Source organism: Nematolebias whitei, chromosome 5 (assembly GCF_014905685.2).
Source record: "Nematolebias whitei isolate Nwh7 chromosome 5, NemWhi1, whole genome shotgun sequence".
Lineage (NCBI taxonomy): Eukaryota > Metazoa > Chordata > Actinopteri > Cyprinodontiformes > Rivulidae > Nematolebias > Nematolebias whitei.
In genome coordinates this window covers 26,002,276-26,025,043 of record NC_056502.1, presented here as the reverse complement: position 1 = coordinate 26,025,043, position 22,768 = coordinate 26,002,276, and the positions used below count along the sequence as shown (strand labels likewise).

At 41.5% G+C, this 22,768-nt stretch overlaps 2 protein-coding genes across 2 annotated transcripts in view; both read right to left on the bottom strand.

Moving 5' to 3' along the window:
* Positions 1-729, bottom strand: part of LOC119409507 (protein MTSS 1) — a 51,541-nt gene extending 50,812 nt beyond the window's left edge. Inside the window, exon 1 of the mRNA XM_037676398.1 lies at positions 274-729. Coding sequence (XP_037532326.1) covers positions 274-345 — 72 coding nt within the window. The 5' untranslated portion in view covers positions 346-729. The remainder of the gene's footprint in view (positions 1-273) is intronic.
* Positions 730-4,806: 4,077 nt separating this feature from the next.
* mal2 (mal, T cell differentiation protein 2) overlaps positions 4,807-22,768 on the bottom strand; it is a 19,294-nt gene continuing 1,332 nt past the window's right edge. The window contains exons 2-4 of the mRNA XM_037677075.1: positions 16,651-16,821; positions 11,417-11,617; positions 4,807-5,854 (exon numbers count right to left, since the gene is read on the bottom strand). Of these exons, the coding sequence (XP_037533003.1) occupies positions 5,783-5,854; positions 11,417-11,617; positions 16,651-16,821 (444 nt within the window). The 3' untranslated portion in view covers positions 4,807-5,782. The remainder of the gene's footprint in view (positions 5,855-11,416; positions 11,618-16,650; positions 16,822-22,768) is intronic.

Sequence of the window (22,768 nt, the reverse complement as noted above, 5' to 3'; positions counted from 1 at the left end):
ATTCAGTTGCTATCTAGTAGTTATTCAGTTGTTAACCAGATGTTATTCAGTTGTTAAACAGCTGTTATTCAGTTGCTATCTAGTAGTTGTCCAGTTGTTAACCAGATGTTAACCAGATTTTATTCAGTTGTTAAACAGCTGTTATTCAGTTGCTATCTAGTAGTTATCCAGTTTTTAACCAGTTGTTAACCAGATGTTATTCAGTTGCTATCTAGTAGTTATTCAGTTGTTAACCAGTAATCGCACTCATAGAAGCTGTGGTCTTCAACTAACCTTCATGTCTCCGATCAGAGTCTGGAAGAGTCCTCCCAGCGCGCTGCATTCCTTCTCCAGAACAACCTCCATTTTCAGAACCGAGTCCAGCCTCGGTCCCGACCCGGAGAGCCCTGTTCACTCCGCCGCGTCCGCTCCCCGGAACACCAAAAAACTTATTAAAGGGATGAATCCAAGCGGACAGAACGAGCAGTAAAAATGCTAGTGGTCAAAAACAAAGAAAAAGTAACTTTTGAAATATTTCAACCAGAGTCCGGAGGTACCGAGGAAGTCCGTTTAAAGTCAACAGAAGCTGCTGTTGGGACGAGAGGAGACGTTGAAATCTTTCATCCACAATGACCCGCTCACATCCATGACCACACCGGGGAAGGACTCTTAGCAGTCCGCCAGAGAACCAGAACTCCTCACAGGTGTTTGTTTGGAAACGAAACTCCGTCGAAGGATAGGCAGGTAAACACCAGCACCGTCCACTCCCCTTACTGCCTTCCCCAAGCAGACGAGGGAAAAGACGAGTCGTCAAGTTTTCATGGACAGCGACAAAAAAAAAAAAAAACGCACTTCCGGTTATTGCTACTATCAAAACAAAGTTCAAGGAGGATTTCGAAACGCAACAGAGCACTTTAGTGAAATCAAATAGAGGTGATGAACACCTAAAGGTCTTGGTTGAACAAACTTGTCTTAAAGATTACAATAAGGTGCAAATGACAAACGGAGGCCTGGTTTTTGCCATGCTGTACACAATGCATGGGCGATGTGTACTCTAATTGTGAAAGAGACTCCGTGAGCGCTTTAAACACACCGGAAGTGGTGGCTCCAATCTGGAGCTCACAAAATATGTAGATAAACTGTCTGAAACATTGCCCATCTCAGTTGGTGATTGTTGTCCCATAGCGTTCAAGAAGTAAATAAACTAAAAAAAATTAATAAAAAAAAACTGATAAATAATGCTGAAATAATGAGTAGTTGGAGGAAAACATGGAAGGTATGAAGTGGGAGTGAGACCAGGGCACAGGTGGAAGAGAATTTAGAGAGGTGGCTGCATTCACTTGAAAGAAGAGGAATGAAAGTCAGCTGTAGTAAGACAGAGTACATGTGTGTGAATGAGAGGGAGGCTGGTGGAACAAGTTTATAAGACAGTTGTGAGATGTTGTATGGTCTCTGGAGACAGTGCACTGACAAAAAGACAGGAGAAAGAACTGGAAGTGTCAGAAATAAAGTTATTGAGGTTCTCCTTAGGAGCGACAAGGATGGATAAGATTAGGAATGAGGTCATCAGAGGTACAGCACAGGTTGAACAACTGGGAGATAAAGTTATAGAGGCCAGACAGAGATGGTTTGGACATGTCCAGAGGAGGGACAGTGGGTATACTGGTAGAAGGATGTTAGAAATGCAGCTGCCAAGAAAAAGACAAAGAGGAGATATATGAATGCAGTTAGAGAGGACATGGAGGTAGTTGGAGTGAGGACAGAGGATGCAGAGGACAGAGTGAGATGGAGGAGGATGACTCACTGTGGAGACCCTGAAGAGGGAAAAGCCGAAAGAAGAAGAAGTCTGAGGAAAATATGCTGAGGTTGCAATGTTGTATTGTTTTATAGAAAATTTGTGTTGCAAAAACTTTAGATAAAAACTGAATACTTCTAAGAAATAAACAAAGGCTGACCCCTAGTGGCTATAGTGACAACAAAGACGTTGCAAAGACTCGTTTTATTGAAGAGGATGAAATAATCTTCACCTCTAGTTTTTTCTGAAGCTTTTCTTAAACTTGCAAACACCCCTTTTTTTTTTCTCTTGCAGCTGCTCCCTCCTTCAGAGGTCACCACAATAAACTAATAATGATTTTAATGATAACAAAAATTTAATACGTAAGATAAATAATAAAATCTATTATTTTAATAACCGTGATCATGATAGGGTTCAAAAGCCTTTCATTGCTTATTTTCTAAAATAATTTTGGTTTGCCATGGATGCTTTTAATAAACATCTCATTTAACATTTATGTTTCAGACATTCTCATGAGAAAAACAAAGTCTATCATGATATAATTCACACTGAGACAAGTTTAGCAGTTGTCTTTAAGAACGTGGAGCATGTTGATGGGAATCTCAATGTTTTTAAACTATTCCCTAACACCACTGTTTTAATTGCACCTTACACACATGCACGGTGACGTCATTTGGCAGACAGGCATCTTTATATTTATTTAGTTGAAGACGAGAAGGATTATAATGTCATGGCTTAGTGAATGCAACATTTTGAAGAGGATAAATCAGATGGAAGGATGTGGAAAAAACTATATATTTACAGAGATGTTCAGATTACCCAATAATCCAGAACATTAGCCCTTTACAGCATTTGCTGAATGGAGTTCATACACACAAACCAAACGTGAGCTGGATACAAACATAGTGAACTGAACTAAATCAAAGCTTGTATACTTTGAGTAATGCATTTTATGTTTGAGCATGAATGTTGTTGCATTTGGCCTTCAAAGTGATGGAAGCAGACTTTACAGAGTGCATCTCCTGCAGCTACAGGAAGCATCACGGATTGAAGGAAAAGAATTACCGCTCTCATAAACGTACTACACTGGTCCTGTTAGACCTCAGTGCTGCATTTGATACATCCATCCATCCATTATCTTTACCCGCTTATTCCATTTTGGGTCACGGGGGTCGCTGGTGCCCATGTCCAGCAATCACTGTGCAAGGGGCGGGGTACACCCTGGACAGGTCGCAAGTCCATCACAGGGCCACATAGAGACAAACGAGACAAACAACCATTCACTCTCTCACTCACACCTAGGGACAATTTAGAGTTACCAATCAGCCTAACATGCATGTTTTTGGTCTGTGGGAGGAAACCGGAGTACCCGGAGAAAACCCACGCATGCACGGAGAAAACATGCAAGCTCCATCCAGAAAGGCCCCTGGACAGGGGTTTGAACCATGGACCTGCTCGCTGAGAGGCAGCAGCTCTACCAGTTGCGCCACCGTGCTGCCGCATTTGATACAGTTTATCACAATATTCTACTACAGAGGCTTGAATTGGGATTACTGGAACCACTCTAAAATGGTTTAAATCATATGTATCTGATAGATTACGCTTTATAATGTAAATAATGAATCTTCTTCATACACCAAAGTTGGTCATGGAGTTCCTCAGGGTTCAGCCTTGTATACCTGTATGTTTTCATTATAAGTTATTAAACAGCATGGGGTTTTCTTTTTTTATGCTGATGATAAACAGTTATAATTGCATGAAACCCAATGAATCCAATCAGTTACTTAGACTACAAGCATGTCTTAAAGACATAAAAACCTGGATGAACCTGAATTTTCTGTTTTTGAACACAGGCAAGACTGAGGTTGTGGTTTTTGGACCTGAGCATCTTAGGAATAAATTTTTCAGTCTTTCGTCTTCCTTGGATGACATTAATCTGGCCTCCAGCTCTAATGTTAAACATCTTGGTGTTATTTTTGATCAGATGCCTTTTAACTCCCACATTAAAAACGTTACTAGAACTGCCTTCTTCCACCTGCGTAATATCACTAAAACTAGAAACATCTTATCTAAAAATGATGCAGGAAAACTGGTTCATGCATTTGTCACATATAGACTGGACTATTGCAATGGTTTGTTATCTGGGTGTCCAAATAAGTCTTGTTGATCCAAAATGCTGCTGCCAGAGTCTTAACTGGAGTTAGTAGGAGAGATCATATCTTTCCAGTTTTAGTTTCTCTCCATTGTCTCCCTGTCAAGCAGATGGCCGCTTGTCCTGAGCCTGGTCCTGCTGGAGGTTTCTTCTTTATGAGGGAGTTTTTCCTTTCCACTGTTGCCTCAGTGCTTGCTTAGGATGGGAGACTTGTTTGTAGTTTTTAAGAGTCAAATCAGTTCTTCTCATCCCAAACATTCCATTGTACTATTAACCTGCACATGACAAATAAACATAACTTGAACTTGAGACTGCAATAAAGTGAAACCTCAAAGCAATCTGCTGGCTCCTTAGATAAATAACATTATTCACTGACTTTATATGACTGACTTTAACGTTTCTGTTCAGTGCCCTGAGACGACTTCTGTTGTGATTTGGCGCTACATAAATAAACTGAATTGATAGGAATATATTCCATTCACTGCTGTAAAGGAGAATAAACTTTAACATACAATTATTCACAACAATCATAAATTTAAATATTTTAGTGATTATTGTCCATTCTGCCTGGAAAAAGTTAAATAAGTTTAATATATTTATTCTAGTTGACGTAGAATCCTTTTCAGCCCAGTACTTTCTAATTCAACTGTGATGGTTTTAATATTTAGCTTTTCTGAAAAATGTTGCATTCAAATATCTGTCCTTTGCTGCATTTGTACAAATACTAACTTCATAAAACTCATACGAGCAGGAATGCAAATCATTTCGATCTATTGATCAATATTAAAGGTGGTATGTATTTGATAAAGTTCACTTTGAAAATGCACTAAATAAAGAAGCACATACAGGAATTGTAAGATTTTTTTTAATTTCTTTCGTACTAAAAAGCAAGTTAAAAACAATCAAACTTTTAATCAAAACTATTTTAAGTTGTCCAATACAAAAGTTTACATTAAATGATAAACTGTGTGCCAAGTCAAATAATTAATTCAAGCCGTTAAATAATGCATTAAATACTAATAAAATCTATTCAAAACACAACTAAATAACCCATCAGTTGGCAAACACATTACAATTATTGCCCCTTTTTGTTGTATTGATGTGATTAGTTTATTTAGTGGAAATCACTGCAGTACCAGATTAATTTAAACCAGTTCTTAGATTACAGCATTAGTAAATTGAGATATGTTGAATGTGTAGATTACACTACTGTAAAAAAAAAACAAAAAATAATTAATGCTTAACAGATGGTGGGAAAATGTGCACAGTACGACTTTATGTCAAAGCTTATGTCCGACTCCTTTGCACCAAAACATCCTAAACTATGAGGTTGTGTTTGAACCAAACAGATGTTCAATTAATCTGCTGAGGTTTAGCACTCAGGCACTTCACCTCTAAAAATTAGATTTTTTTTTTTTTTTACTGTGAGGACTGACGAAATGCAGTAAGATCTGTTCAATTACATAGGAAAGAAGCAACTCTCAGGAACCCATTTTATCTACCAAAATTACTTTTCAAATTCTAAAAATACTATTTAACATACAGGAAAAGCCTGCACAGATCTCACATTTCTCACAGTATATCAGTTTATACCATGTTAACCTGGAGGTCATCCTCTAAATACCTCAGACAGATTAAATCTTTGAACATCTGATTCATCAGCATCATAGGAAAAACCTTTATGGTAACAATACTGCCCCGATGTGTTGAACGTCACCTCCATGTTCCCACAGAGTGCTTGAAGTGGAGTCAGGATAATACCAAGCGCCATCGCTGGGTTATGGGGAAGAGCTTTGAAGGCAGATACGTTGAAGTTATTAATCGCACGTAACGCTAGTTCATGTTCATTTTTCTGGTTACTTCCTCCATCTCTTGAACCCCATCACCAAGCTGCAGCTGTAGCAAAGGGTCACCAGAAAAGCAAATATCTGGGACAGAGAGAAAACAAATTACTCAACAATAATTTGTACGGAGAGCTAAAAGAGAAACAAGAACCTCAGAGAAAGCAAAAACAGGTTTGTAGGCTCAATTATCCGAGAATAAGAAAGGTTAAATCGTGTCATATGGACCAGTTTCTTTAATTTAGAAATATTTTGTCTCCCATCCAGAGGACTTCTTCAGTCTGAGGCCTGCCAACCAGATCTGTCCCATAGGTAGCCTTCACTGCTGTGTTTCAAGCCAACCTCCTGCTGGAATCTCAGAAGAAGGCTTTTAACACATGCAAACACACCCATCCATCAAAAACAATCAACCATCATGTACAACAATCAAATGTTCTCCGAGAGCATTTTTACTCATGCTATTCAGCAAATGTTAGGTATTTTTATTGTCCTTTTATAGCTTATTAATAGCAAATTATGCATCTCCAAGTAAACTGCCAATCAGCAGGTAAGTTAAAGAGTCAATCTAGGTCTGTGCCTTTATCTAGAACCATCTCAGAACCAGTACCACCGTTCAGAAGAACAGTTCACGTGTGGGAGATTTCAGTTGGTTTATTACGGCAATAAAACAAAATAAATCTTTATGACCACTAATTAAAAACTACAATATTTCATATGCTAAATGAAACAAGCAGTCAGGAGCACAGCTGAAATCTAACCCTGAAAGGTGTGTGTGTGTGGGGGGGGGGGGGGGGGGGGGGGGGGGGAGGGAGTCCTGCATAGAAGAATACAAGATACCAGTCCAGGGGTGTCAAACTCACTTACAAAAGAGGGAAAAAATTAAAAGCTTTTTCAAACTAAGGGCCAATTTCAGAAACTACATTAACTCAAATCAGATACCCGACATCTTTTCTTGGTCATAGTTTCCTCAACAAGCGTTTGATTGGTCTCATTTGATGTTCTCTGTTGTGCTTTCAACATCATAATCAAAGATTACTGAAAAAAAATCAAGAGATAGAAATATTTTACATTTCACATATCATCTTGGGGGCCAGATAAGATGTCAACAAGGGCAACATTTGGCCCCCGTGCCTTGAGTTTGACACATATGGTCTAACCTACGGGGCTATCATAGCTTATGTGCTCGTACAACAGTGAGAATGATATTGCAACATAAGATTTCCTTTATTTATTTATTCTTTTTATCAGGGCTGCACAGTTTATCTTTTATTCATCAACTTGCATCATTTTCCATAACTGCTCCAGGATGTCCGTTAAAGTATTACCGGTACTTCCTCAGGACTTTGAACACTCACTCAGTCAAAGTCATTGAGTACTTTAGGTTTTTTTTTTTTATTTATGTATAAACTAAACATCAAGCGTATTGTTTGTTTTTAGTATCTAAAAAAGTTAAATCTGGTCCTCTGGACATTCAAAAAAACCAAAACAAAGCAAAACAACAACAAAAAAAAAAAGTAGAAATGTTTCGTCTTTCATCCAAGAGACTTCCTCAGTCTGAGGTGCTGTATTCAGCTCAGTCTCTTAAATAGCACCTTCTCAGAGTGGATCAACCAGTTTTGCTGCTGACAACCAAAACCAGCTGATCACATGCTCAAGAAGGACCATCAGCCTAACAATGGATCATTAGCACACTGATGGCTGTTTACTGTTCACAGAGGGCTGAGTGATACTAGCAATCACAGCATTGTAAGAGGGGGACAGTTGAACCCGGAGGCCTCCACCCCTGTTTAACGATGGACGGTTTCTTTTCACAAAGATGGCCTCCTTTACTCCTCTCTCAAACCATCGTTCCTCTCTGTCCAGGATGTGAACATCTTCATCCCTGAAAGAGTGACCGCTGGCCTGGAGATGAGTGTAGACCGCAGAGTCCTGGCCTGATGATGTTGATCTTCTGTGCTGGGCCATCCTTTTGGCCAGTGGCTGTTTTGTTTCCCCGATGTAAGACTGATCACAGCCCTCCTGACACTGAACAGCATACACAACATTACTCTGTTTGTGCCGGGGGACTGGATCTTTGGAATGAACCAGTCTTTGCCGTAAAGTATTTTGGGGTTTAAAAGCCACTGGGACGTTGTGTTTAGAAAATAAACGTCTCAGTTTCTCTGATACTCCCTCAACATACGGAATGACCACTGGTCTGGGTTCCTCCTTTTCACCTGTTGGCTGACTGGAGTCCTGTTTGGGTTTCTTCTCTGCTTTTAGGAAGGCCCAGTTAGGATATCCACATTGCTCTAGAGCCTGTCTTGTGTGGGATTTCTCCTTCTGCCTGGCTCCCGAGTTAGTGGGGATGCTGTCTGCTCTGTGATACAGAGTCCTGATGACTCCTAACTTGTGCTCCAAAGGGTGATGAGAGTCAAACTGCAAATACTGGTCTGTGTGGGTGGGTTTGCGGTACACCTCAGTTTGCAATTGTCCTCTATCAGAGACTGAGACCTCACAGTCCAAGAAAGCCAACTTGCCATTTTTTTCATCTTCTCGTGTGAACTTGATGTATTTATCCACAGAGTTGATGTGGTCAGTAAAATGTTGGACTTCCTGAGATTTGATTTTAACCCAGGTGTCGTCAACATACCTGAACCAATGACTTGGTGGTGTCCCTGAAAAGGACGTCAAGGCTCTCTTTTCTACCTCCTCCATGTACAGGTTGGCAACAATAGGAGAAACTGGAGACCCCATAGCACACCCATGTTTCTGCCTATAATATTGCTCCCCATATGTGAAGTAGGTTGACTGCAGGCACAGTTTCAAGAGTTGACACAGTTGTTCTGTGGAAAGCGTGGTCCTGCTGCTCAGAGTGGTGTCTGATTTTAATCTTAAACTGACCACCTCTACTGCATCATCAACAGGAATGCACGTAAAGAGTGATGTGACATCAAAAGAGACCATTGTTTCATCAGTCTCCATGATGACATCCCTCACCTTATCCACAAAGTCCATGGTGTTCTGTATGTGGTGTTCTGAGCTGCCAACTAAAGGGATGAGTACTGTAGTGGACTAGACCGAAGGTCAAAACCTTGACCTAAGGACCATATGGGACATAACTTGTCATTTCATTGATTTGCATCCAGAAATACAGGTTCACCCATCCTGAGACTTTCTTTCTTGAAAATTCAAGTGAAAGAACACTCTTTTCTATTATCATTACTGTTTTACAAATGTTTGATAATCAAAGTGTTTTAGTTCAAACATTTTAGATGTTACAGTGAACTAATCAATTTTATTAACTGTAAAACAGTAACAATGATTTTTTAGTTGCTTATGCAAAGTAGAATTCATGTTAAGGCCTGTTACAGAGTAATTATGCATTTTCTGATTTCTGTCTTTGAATGAGCAGTGTACGTTTTCCAAGGTCAGGAGTCGAAGCAGACAAGTGTTGGAACAACTGTCTTGTTTTTAAATCCTCTCAGACGTAAACAGAGAAGTTGGCACCTGTTTCTCCAAACTCGCCCAAACATTTCTCTCGGCTGTCTGAAAAACAGTTTCAATCTGTTCTATAACATTCTTGCTGTTTTTCTGACTTCTAGTAACCTCTTACGTCACAAACCACACCCCTGTCTGGTCGACATTGACCAATCAGGGACTCCCAAATGAACCGGAAATAGAGCCCTTTAAAATGTCGGTACTTCCTAGTTCTCTCAGTTCTGTGAGCAGTAGTTCTGTGAAGTGGCAGTTCTGTGAAGTTTCAGTTCTGTGAGTTGCCGTTGGAGTCGGGCTGGAGAGTTTGCAGCTCCAGTCGTTTGGGAGAACAGAAGTCTCGCCATGATAAGGCTCTTCCGAGATTGGGATTATAACATCTATTCCCTCTGAGTGGAACTCGGACGAACCCCACTCATGTGAGGTCCACTGGCTGAGGTGAACTTGTGTCAGACGGGATATCGTCACTACTTCGGACGAGTCACAGCCATCCTATGGAGACGCTGGACAGGTAGCGTTAACTGGAACTCCGTATCCGCTGATTCATCTTCAGAGAGGTAACGAGTCAAGTTCACTACCGAGCGTACCGAGGAAAGCTGGGTTCGAATGGAGAGTGTCGGTTCTGGTCAACACTCTCCCTCACACACCATCTTTTACTCCCTTTAAACTTCATTTTCCATCTTTAAATTCTTCTATCAAGTAGAAATCATTCCAGATATTTTAGAAATGTCTGTGTAAAGTGCTCATCCACCGCCGTGTGGATACTTGATCATAATTGTACAGCTGGCTGATTAATTATGTTGTTATTTTCATATTTTGCCAAATTAATGTAAATGTTTGATGTGTTAAACTTGATTCTGTTAATAAATGACCCACTGTCGTGGTGAGTCAAAGGTAATTAACGTCTCACGTCCACATTTCATTAAATTCAATGCACGTTTATATTCAGTCCAGAAAAATGAAAGAATCCGTTTTAATCAGGTGAATATCTCAGGATATGTCATACTACAGTACAGACGCCAGATATTTGGAAACATTGTAAGTGACAGAGTTAATCATGCTAACGATAGGTCTTAAAGGTACACCTTGTTTGTGGATTTTAGGTAAACCATACAGACTAGGTGTGGCCTCCCCTGGGTACAGTCTGTGGTACAGAAAACGGTCAATAGCCTTGTCCTGCTCAAAAATTTTCAGGCAATCTATCAATTTCTTCTTGTAACCACTTCCTGGATCTCTTTTCAGAGGTTCATAAGTGTTTAAGTCACTAAGGAGTGTCATAACTTTCTCATGGTAGTCTTTCTGATTCAAAATCACTGTGCACCTTCCTTTGGTTCATCCCAAAGATCCAGTCCCCCGGCACAAACAGAGTAATGTTGTGTATGCTGTTCCGTGTCAGGAGGGCTGTGATCAGTCTTACATCGGGGAAACAAAACAGCCACTGGCCAAAAGGATGACCCAGCACAGAAGATCAACATCATCAGGCCAGGACTCTGCGGTCTACACTCATCTCCAGGCCAGCGGTCACTCTTTCAGGGATGAAGATGTTCACATCCTGGATAGCGAGGAACGATGGTTTGAGAGAGGATTAAAGGAGGCCATCTTTGTGAAAATAAATCGTCCATCGTTAAACAGGGGTGGAGGCCTCCGGGTTCAATTGTCCCCCTCTTACAATGCTGTGATTGCTAGTATCACTCAGCCCTCTGTGAATAGTACACAGCCATCAGTGTGCTAATGATCCATTGTTAGGCTGATGGTCCTTCTTGAGCATGTGATCAGCTGGTTTTGGTTGTCAGCAGCAAAACTGGTTGATCCACTCTGAGAAGGTGCTATTTAAGAGACTGAGCTGAATACAGCACCTCAGACTGAGGAAGTCTCTCGGATGAGAGACGAAACGGTTCTACATTTTTATTTTGTTGTTTTGCTTTGTTTTGTTTTTTTGAATGTCCAGAGGACCAGATTTAACCTTTTTAGATTTTTCTACCTGGATTATTGAGCATGCATCAGGATATTTGTTTTTAGTACCACTCAGTCCTACTTTTCTCCTTCTGAAGTGCTTTTATAACCTGATACCCGAGTAGAAACACCTGAGTGACGGCACTGAAACTGGACTGTGAACACAAACTCAAATCCTAAAAAGCCTGCACCCACCGTGTGCAACTATCTCAGAGGACTCACCGTGGCTGCCACATTAATGTTGAACTGTCTGCGAGTCAGTACAGTGAATATGTTGCCCCGAGGGTACGCGACACACAGGACCGATTCAGTGGAGTTCTGACTCAGACTGAAGCGAGCGCCTCCGTTCGCTGCGGTGGTCGCAGCCTCCAGCACGAAGGCCGCAAAGTAGAACAGCACAGCTAGGAAATGGTAAAACATGTCCTGAGGAAAAGAAGGGAGAAGTATGTTAAAAAAAAGGAGAAAAATATATACCACGTTTTCTTTTTCCAGGAATAAACAGATAAAGTATTCACCTCCTTGTTAGTCTTTTTATTTTGTTGCCTTTCAATAAAGAAATAAACTGGACTTTTAAATTGATTTTAAGATTATACAAACGATAACTACACAAAACACTGCAGAATGTGTCATGGTCAGTGGCCCCCGATGACCCCCCATCGACCGATCTCACACTCAGCCCCTCATGCTATAGTTTCTCTTCCCCTGCTGTGTGATGCTCATCATCCATCTCCAGCTCAGTCCTGCTCCTTCCCATGCCACACCTCCCTTTGCTTCTCACAGCAATCAGCCCTGATCCCACTCACCTGTTCAGCTCTCACCTAGTTCGCCTGCTCCGCACCCTTTATAAGCTCCATGCTCACTCTCCACCAGTGCCGAATTATTAAACCTTCCATGGTCCCTGATTCTGAAGCCATGATGGTTCCATAGTTTCTTGCCACAGCCTTATTTGCCTCACCTTGTCTTGACCTCACGCCTGAACCACGGTTTCCTCGCCTTGCCCGACTCTTTCGGATTTGACTGTTTTTCTGACCATGGTAAATGACACTAACACAACTACAATAAAGGATCACAATTTGGCTCTGGTATCTACTTTCTGCTCCCCCGTGCTTGACCCCACGCTACGACCATCAGACCACGCGTCTGGATTTCACCTGCCACATACAGACTGAGAAGGTTAGTGACTTTTACTAGAATTGCAGAATCCCCTCGTCCTCACCAAAGTCACTAACCTGTCCGTCTTTTAAGACTGGACTTGCGTCTTGGACCCTGACTCCAGCAACTAGCAGCCAAATGAATCAAATCTGTTCTTGTTTTTGCACTCCTGTGTCTGTCTTGTATTGAATCATAAACCCATCCTTGACAGAATGTTTGTTACTCGTTTCAAATGTTTATAAAAATATATAATAGAAAAGTAGTGTGTACATATGTATTTATCCGCTTTCCTTTGAAAGCACCAAGCGTTACTTTTACGAGCCACATAATTAACGAGCCACCTACAGTTGTCCAGAGCAACACTAACACCAAGGACTACCACCAAGCAAAAGACATCATGAAGACCAAGGAGCTCTACATGCAGGTCGGAGAAACGTAGAGAAAATCAGTGTTAAAAGTATTGTATGTGTGTGTGTGTATACGGTAAATGGACTGTACTTTACATAACAACTTTCTACCTAATCAAAGATACTCAAAGTACTTCACACTACAATCTGTGCCCTCATGTACCCATTCATACATTACTCTACTACATCTCTACAAAGACTAATAAGAGCTTTATCACATTCATACACTGATGGGACACACATCTGCGGCAATGGGGTATTCAGTGTCTTGCCCAGGGACACTTCAACATGTAACTGCTGGTGGAATCGAACCCCCAACTCTCCCATTGGAGGACGACTGCTTTAACCACTCAGCCACAGCTGCTGAAAATACATTTTCAAACCCTTATACATTATTTGAAGAACCATTATTAGAAGTGTAAAGATTATGCTGTTAAAATGGTTTTCCAGTGGCAGAGACTGGGAAACTGGTCAGAGTTGAAGAGGAATAAGGTGTTGACAGAGGATAACCACATGAAGAAACCCATTCCAGAGATCGGAGATGAGGACAGAGGCTCCTTAAGACTCTGCTGAAGCAACACTTGAGTGGTTTAAAGAGAAACGGTTTAATGCTCTAGAAAGGTGCAGTGAAAACCCAGAGCTCAGTCCCACTGAGAATCTCTGCTTTGATTTGAAGAGTGTTGCACCCAAGCAGCACCGTCCAGCACGGAGGACCTGAAGGAGTTTGGTCATGAAGAGCATTTCCACACTGACATGTACCGAGCTCATGAAGACACTTGCTGCTGTAAGGCGTGGTGACACAAAGTGTGGAGTTTAGGTGAGTTATAGCCTGCATCACTTTAGTTTTACATTCCTTAAGAATCATTAAAACTTTGTTCCCCACAATGTAACTTAATCTAGAGTGATTCATGTACAATTATTGCTTTTAATCAAATTCAACCTTTGTTTAATTTCAGGTTGTGAGGCAACAAAAACAGAAAGATTGGCAAAGGAAGTGAATACTCCTTTTGGACTGTGACACACTGCATCCCACAGTGTGTTCTGAGAAAACTGCTCGGGTATGAACAACTGATTAGGATAAAACTACACAATTATCAAATATTCACTGGTTTTTGAAGCACGGTGCAGCTCGTCCTCAAAACTACCGACTTTAAACTAAAAAAGCATCACGTTTTAACAACCTGTCAAGTAAATATTGGCTCAAGATGGAATTAAAGGTCTGGAAGACAAAGTTTAGGAGATTCAAAGTTGCCGATATCGATAGAGAAAATCAAACAGAGAGAATGTTGTAGAAACGGGAGATGGGTGTGTCCAAGAATGATGAGGGTTGGGGTCGGTTTGTGTTGACGACTGAGAGCCTGGCGGAAATACAAGCAGGCCTTTGTTGACTGTCAGTGTGAGCTCATCATCCATGTCTCTCATTGTTCTGCTGACAACAAACAACTCCACACACTACGCACTACCCAGAACCTACTCCCAGGTTCTGGGTGTGGCCCTCGAGGTCAGCTCAGTCTGAGAGCCCAGACATCACAAGAACATCGCACCGTCTCTCTCTCTCTCATCTCCTGCTGATCACAGTTAACTACAAACTTTGGTGTTAACTTCTGGATCGAACCATGTCTGTTAGCAAAATATCTCAAACTACTTGATGGATTTTAATGAAACATTCGAAGTTATGATCAGATGTACGTCTGAAAACTGATTAACTTTTAGAGTCAGGCTAACTCGGGATAACTGCCGCAGCTAATCGACCTTAGCAAACACAGGAATGTCTATAACTCTTAATTTTACAAATATTGAGCTAAAACATCATGTGGTAGTAGCCGAGAGTCATTCCCAACATGTTTTGAGGGCTAAACAATAATGTAAGAACTTGCAGTATCGTTTGAGACCACACTTAACATTGTTTTCAAGAATTCACTAAAACAGCCGCATATCTAATTTGACGACATGAGGTGATCTTTGGTCAGCAATAAACCTTTATTTGTCTAATAACTGAATTATCATTTAAAAATACACCTGCTGTAGGTTGTGCAACAACTCGTATGCTACAGTCCTCCATGGGCTATATTGACAAACATTTTCTAAGCTGATGCACAGATAAGCAGCCAAAAAACATGGATAGCAAAACACTATTAATAACTACAGAATTTTAACTTTCTGTGAAAATGCAGAGGGAATTCTTATTGTTGAATTTACTGAAAGCTGCTGAAGAAGCTGAAAATGAGCTGAAATTATTTAATAGCTGAACTATAAATAGTGCATGAATTTGAACAGTTGAAGGTTTCTTCTTCTTCTTCTTTCAGCTTTTCCCTCTTCAGGGTCTCCACAGTGATTCATCCTCCTCGATCTCACTCTGTCCTCACTCCAACTACCTCCATGTCCTCTCTAACTGCATCCATATATCTCCTCTTTGTCTTTTTTCTGGCAGCTGCATTTCTAACATCCTTCTACCAGTATACCCACTGTCCTTCCTCTGGACATGTCCAAACCATCTCAGTCTAGTCTCTAACGTTATCTCCCAGTTGTTCAACCTGTGCTGCACCTCTGATGATCTCATTCCTAATCTTATCCATCCTTGTCACTCCTAAGGAGAACCTTAGCATCTTCATTTCTGCCACTTCCAGTTCTTTCTCCTGTCTTTTTGTCAATGTCTCTGTCTCCAGACCATACAATATAGCTGGTCTCACCACTATCTTGTAATCTTTTCCTTTGACCTTTGCTGACACTCTTTTGTCACAAATCACTCCTGAAACTTTTCTCCATCCACTCCATCCTGCCTGGACTCTCATTATCACCTCTTTACCACATTCCCTATTTTCCTGAACAGTTGACCCCAAGTACTTGAAGTCCTGCACCTTTGTGACCTCTGCTCCTTGTAGCCTCACTGTTCCACCAGCCTCCCTCTCATTCACACACGTACTCTGTCTTATTATGGATGACTTTCATTCCTCTTCTTCCAAGTGCATACTTCCACCTCTCCAAGTTCTCTTCCACCTGTTCCCTGTTCTCACCACAGACCACAATGTCATCTGCAAACATCCATGGGGATTCCTGCCTGACCTCGTCTGTTAGTCGGTCCATCACCAGTTGTACATATATCCGTCAATATTTGAAAGATGAAGCTGAAAATGAGACAAAGGCTAAAAGTAATTGTTAACATTAAGGTAAACGTAGCAAAAGGCTACAGCAAAACAAAAGCATAGAGCAAAACTCTAGGATAAAAGTTCCAAAATGTTAGCAGAATTAAGGAAAATGCTAACGGTCAGATGTAGAAAAACTAACAAAATGCAGATAAACGCAAGCTAAAAGGCAGAAGTAAAATGTAGCAAAATGCAAGACAAATTTAGCTCATAGAGCCAGAAGTAATGAAAAACAGGGAAGCACTAGTAATTAGCCAGAACTACTGTAACGCTAGACAAATGAAATTTGTTTATTAAGATCTAGAAGTAGAAAAATGTTAGCAAAAAGAACGAAAATGCTATTTTTTTTCGCCAAAAGTACTGTAACACTAGCAAATGCAGGAAAACCATAGGTTTTAAAGGAGTTGGGTAGATTCTATTTACAATTAGACTAAAATTAGCAGAGAAATGTATATATTTTTCTAAATGTATAAAGTACACAAATACCACAAGTCATAACTGGAATGTCCCGAATGAGCTGAACGTTTTAATAAATGTTGAAATAGCACAAAAACTGTGGAGACAGGTACGTGCAGTAAAACATAGAACTAAACAACAATAAAGAACAAAAGGAAACAATGGTTTGAATGCTTCATAAACATTCACACAATGAACAGCTGGGTGAACATAATAAGCCGGGAGTGGTTCATTCAGTTTATTTATATAGCACCAAGTGACAACAGAAGTCGTCTCAGGACACTGATCTACAACTTACCACGAAGTTCCAGTCTGTGTTGATGCGGTCTGCCAAACCCGTGATGAGGAGGGTGAGGTAGGAAGAAGAGAGGACGAAGGATGTGACGGACACAAACATCACCCAGCCCTGCAGCAGAGGTACCGGCACATTGGAGGAGGCCACCAGGATCCATACCAGACCACCAAATAACTGGGAAAATAAATCAAAACAGGCGTGAATTAACTATCCACAGCACTGCTCTTACTGGAATACATCATATAAAGTTATTGAGCTCACAAAAAGCCTAAATCAGGAAACATCTATTAAAACAATGAGCAATTTAAACATTTATTTGCTGAACTATAACATTTACTACAATTTCCTGTTACACCCTGGAGGAAGTGACAAGCATTGAAAATCCACTGGGAATAAAAAAATACTTAGACTCATCCCTAACTTACTTATTTAATTTATAGTCTGAAAGAAATCAAACCTTCTTATAATCTTTAATGTGAGGTTTTTAATAGGCATTTCAAAAGGTTTGTTTGTTGGTTTTTAGCTGCTATTTAAATTAATTTCCCCCCCCAAAAAAAATTTTCCCTCCCCCCACCAATTCTCAAATCTGAATCATCAAAAGTCATTCAGAGTAGAGATGCACGATTTCTGACCGATATCTGATATGTTAAAACTTATTTGGCCGATAACCAATACCAATATTTTATATACTTTCCTTTGTCAGAACATAGTCCTTAGTTTCTTATGTAGGCTTGATACAAAAATTGTGTAAGAGCTGGTGACATGTATTCAGTAACAGCCATATATATACATAGCACTTTAACTTATATTAAATGAAAAGTGTTAAATATTATTTATTATCATTAGTCACCTGTGATGCTGTCTCACATGTGGAGGCTTGTTCCAGGTTCCTAGCTGCAGTGTGGGATCCTCTGCACTCGTGCATGAAGGACAGACTTTTTAAGTTCAAAGTTTTTAAATGTGCTTTATAAATAGATTTGACTTGACGTGCAGCAAGTTTAGTTTACATTAATAGTTATTATGAGAGCACAAATATGCCTCTGAACTGATAAGAAATCATAAACTTTGCAATTATTTCAAACAAACTCCTAAAAGAAAGTTTTAAAATGACATTTATTTCATCTGTTTATCCCTTTAAAAAATATCCATCTGGTTCTGGAGTTGGGTCTTGAAAGCAGCAGGTTGAGCAGGGAGGACCAGACATCTCTTTCCACAGCCACCTCTTCCAGCTCTTCTGGGAGGACTCCAAGGTGTTCCCATGCCAACCGAGAGACAGTCTCTCCAGCAGGCCCTGGGTTTTCCCTGGGGTCTCCTCCCAGTTGGACATGAGAGCACCTCCTTAAAGAGGTGCCCAGGGGGCATCCTTACCAGATGTCTGAACCACCTCAACTGTCTAATCATCATCTTGATATGCTCACCTGTGAGGTGGATGGATTATCTTGGCAAAGATGTGCTCACTAACACAGATTTACACAAATTTGAGAACAATCTTTGAGACAAAAAGGGACTGTTGTGTACATGGAAAAAGACGTAGATCTTTGAGTTCAGCTCATGAAAAATGGGAGCAAAAACAAAAGGCTACATGAAAGGCAGTCAAAAGTCTTGACATGTCCTCCCTCACTTCTTTCTTAGATACAGTGGGACTGAACTTTCCTTTTACAATATGCTTCCTTTCTTCAACTAACTCAGCAAGTGTTAGTGTTTCCTCCTCTCCAGTTGGGTTTCCTTTTAGAATCCACAGCTGCAGTGTTCACTAGAGCCCGGCCGATATATCGGTAGGCCCGCTATTTTAGGCCAACATAGGCCTTTGGGACTTAGAGTCAGAGTCAGAGTTTCTTTATTGTCATTCGCACCTCATGTGGTACATGTGGTGGAGCGAAATTATGTACACAGGGTCCCAGTTACATCCAACAATAAAATGTAAAAGAAAAACTGTAATAACATCTAAGATATGAACTAAGAAAAACATCAACTAAATATACACTAAGCACTCATAACACAAAACATTGAACATCAGCACAAACATGAACATGAGTCTGTGAGCAGATGTGCACGCATGAACACATCAACATTGAAACAGATCAGCAGCAACATGAAACAGATCAGCAGCAACATGATATGGTTTTTCACAGTGATTATTCTAGTTAGAGATTCATGAGTCTAACAGCCTCAGGGTAGAAGCTGTTCCTCAGTCTAGTGGTTCTACACTTAATCCTCCTTAACCTCCTTCCTGAGAGGAGTGGGGCAAAAAGTGTGTGTGCTGGGTGAGTGGGGTCCTTCATGATGCAGGTGGCCCTCTTCCTGCATCTGGAGGTGTAGATGTCTGTGATGGTGGGGAGGCTGATTCCAACAGATTTCTGTGCAGCCTTCACCACTCTCTGCAAAGCTTTTCTTTCTGCAGCTGTGCAGCCTCCATGCCACACATTGATGCTCGAGCACAGGATGCTCTCCACTGCACACCTGTAGAAGGAGGTGAGGACTGAGCTTCCCAGACCAGCTCGCCTCAGCCGTCTGAGGAAGTAGAGTCTCTGATGAGCTTTCTTGATCAGGCTGGTGGTGTTGTTGCTCCAGCTGAGGTTGTCATTCATGTGTACACCCAAGTACTTGTAGCTGGAGACCACTTCCACTGCAGATCCTCTTATGTTCAGGGGGGTGTAGGTGTTTTTGTTCCTTCTGAAGTCCACAATCATCTCCTTTGTCTTCTTCACATTGTTGTGAAGGTTATTCTCTCTGCACCAGCTCTCCAGGTGTTCCACCTCTTGCCTGTAGCTGGACTCATCATTGTTTGTGATGCATCCCACCACCGCTGTATCATCTGCAAACTTTACAATGTGACAGCCTGGATGGGTAGCTGCACAATCATATGTGAGCAGAGTAAACAGGAGGGGGCTCAACACACATCCCTGAGGAGAGCCAGTGCTGAGGGTTATGGTGGAGGAGGAGAGGTTGTGGATCCTCACTAACTGTGGTCTGTTTGTTAAAAAGTCTAGTACCCAGTTGCAGATGGAGGGGCTTAGTCCTAGTGTGGATAGTTTGTCCATCAGGGTTTGGGGGATCATGGTGTTGAAGGCGGATGTGAAGTCCACAAAGAGCATACGGACGTAAGAGTTTTTCTGCTCCAGGTGGTTGAGCGCAGTGTGGACCACAGAGGAGATTGCATCCTCTGTTGATCGGTTCTCACGGTATGCATACTGATGAGGGTCCTCGTTAATTTTGATGGTTGTTTTGATGTGAGTCATGACCAGTTTTTCAAAGCATTTAGCAACTATCGGGGTGAGGGCCACTGGCCGATAGTCATTCAGACCAGTCACTGTAGAGCTTTTTGGGACTGGGATGATGGTGGCAGTCTTCAGGCAGGTGGGAACTGTCTCCAGGGTAAGTGAGGTGTTAAAGATGTCTGCCAGCACCTCACAGAGCTGATCAGCACATTCCTTCAACACTTTTCCAGGGATGTTGTCTGGGCCAGTTGCCTTGTGCGGATTAATCCTCCTGAAGGTACTCCTTACTTCTGCTGAGGTCACGCTGAGATGCTCTACGTCCGGTGGTGAGGTGAGTCTGGTGCTGGGTGGTCTGTTCGGGTCTTCAAAGCGTGCATAGAACTTGTTGAGGGCATCAGGCAGAGATGGGTCTTTGGGGCATTGTTCACTCCTTCCTTTATAATCTGTTATGCACTTAATGCCCCTCCACATGCTTCGAGGGTCTTGTGAGATGAGTTGACCCTCGATCCTCTGTGCATATGTGGCCTTGGCCCTCTTAATACCAGCAACCAGCTCTTTTCTTGTCCTACTCAGCTCCTCTGAGTTTCCAGACCTGAAGGCAGTGTTCCTGGCTTCCAGCAGGGTACGCACCTCTGCATTCAGCCAAGGTTTTCTGTTTGGGTAGCTTTTAACATTTCTGATAGTGGAAACGGTGTCAGTACATGTACTAATGTAACCCAGAACTGAGGATGTGTATTGGTCAAGATCAAGCGAACCTCCATTTTCAGCAGCTTCTCTGAAAACCTGCCAGTCTGTTCGATCAAAACAATCTCTCAGTATGGGGCCACTGTCCTGGATCCAGCATTTAACTTTCTTTTGTACCGGTCTGGAGCGTCTCAGCGGGAGCATGTAAGCAGGAGCCAGGAAGATTGAGATGTGGTCTAACAGTCCTAGGTGGGGGCGGGGTTCGGCTTTGTATGCATCTTTTACGTTCGTGTAAACACGGTCCAGCGTCTTGTCTCCACGTGTCGGAATCGTCACATGCTGATTAAAGCTTGGGAGACAGTCCTTTAGATTCACGTGGTTAAAGTCTCCGGCTACCACGTAAAGAGCTTTGGGGTGTTTGCTCTGCAGCGAGCTGATGATATCATGAAGCTCCTGCAGTGATTCATTAGCATTAGCGTCCGGAGGAATGTAAACAACTGTGATAAAAGTCACTGTGAACTCTCGGGGTAGATAATGTGGCCGACATTTCACTGTTATTTGCTCCAAAGCCTTCGAGCATGAGCTATTTACAACAGTACAGTTCGTGGACCAACTTTTACTCACGTAAATGCACACTCCGCCTCCCCGTGACTTCCCCGTTAGCTCGCTGCAGCGGTCCGCTCGAAAAAAAAGTCTGTCATCCAGCTGGAAGACTGTGTCCGGCATTTCGCTTGTAATCCACGTTTCCGTGAGGCAAAGCACTGCACACTTCTTCATCTCTTCTGAGGCGCCCGCTCTCAGACGAAGTAAATCCATCTTGTCCAACGAGCGGACATTCGACAGAAAGAGAGACGGCATGGGGAGTTTACCGGCTTTAGCGTTAGCTCGTAGCCTCACCATAACCCCCGCCCGGCATCCTCTCCTCTTAAGCCGGGAGCAGCGCTTCCTCTTCTGCCCGCTGGAACGCCTCTGCTGCAGCTTCCAGGTAGATGACTTTAAGATCTGCATTCTGCCGAGCGTAGTTTTGAGTTTGTTGCCGATTTCTGCTATATTTCGTGGCAAATCCGCTCCTATTCTCATCAGTTCGGTTCGGCTATAGTTCACACGCATAAATCGCGCGGAGTCAGGCACAGAGTCAATATCAAAACTTCTAAAAACTGGGATGGTACCGGGAGCCTGTGAAGCTGCAACTGCTCTGAGCGCGGCCATCTTACATCTTCTACTTATCAGGATTGGTGATAATGGTCCCATTATTCTCAGATATAAGCACTTCTGATTTTCACCACTAAAACGCTTGGAACAAGCCATAATTGTACAATGTATCCAGCAGAGGGCGAATGAAGACTAAGTTCAAGTCATGGCCGTTCACTTAAGTTTCACTTTCAGTCCAGCCGAAGCAGCGAGCAATACTGTGGTATTTTGCTAAACAGAGAGCATGGCAAGTTTATTTGAACTGATCTTAAAATTAAAAAATAATCTACAAATTCTCTTCAATCTTCCAACCCGCTTGTCATTGGCTATGTGCAAGTTAGCATGCTAAAGTTTAGATAACGTAGAAAAGGCTATTGCCTTGTAAAACTTTAGCCAGAAAAATAAATCTAACAGAGGTAAAATATATCAGTGTTAGTAACGTTATCTTTGTACAGCACTTTGGTTGGCCTTGTTGCTGTTTTAAGTGCTCCATAAATAAAATGGTATGGTAAAGTTCGGCCCACGCTGAGGGGACTGCAGGTAATGATGTCTTGAGAGTGCACGCTGTAGCTGCACTGATTAAATGACATGTAGTAGGAGATATGTGAAGGCAACAGACCAAGAAATTATTTAAAGATGAAAATCATACCTGCCGAGACCATCTTGAGTGCCAGCTTAGTTTAAACTTTTTATTCCACGAATCTCAGATAAGTTTACTAAATTATTCTGATTTAATGTTACTATCTTAACTTTAACTCCATTAATATTCATCTCATTTTCTAGTTTCACCTGAACCCTCTTTTAAATTCAGTAGACTAAACTCAGATAAATATTTCTTCTCAAAGTCCAAAAAGCTATATTATCAGTCCCATTTTCATGTGTTACCACTATTTTAATATACCTATATGCAAATAAACGTTACAAAAAAGGTGGCCAATGTAAACCAGGTTATGTTTTAAAATATAAATAAGGATTACATCTCGTAAAAGAACTCACGTTTGGGGGTTATTCTTTTGAGACTCATTTTT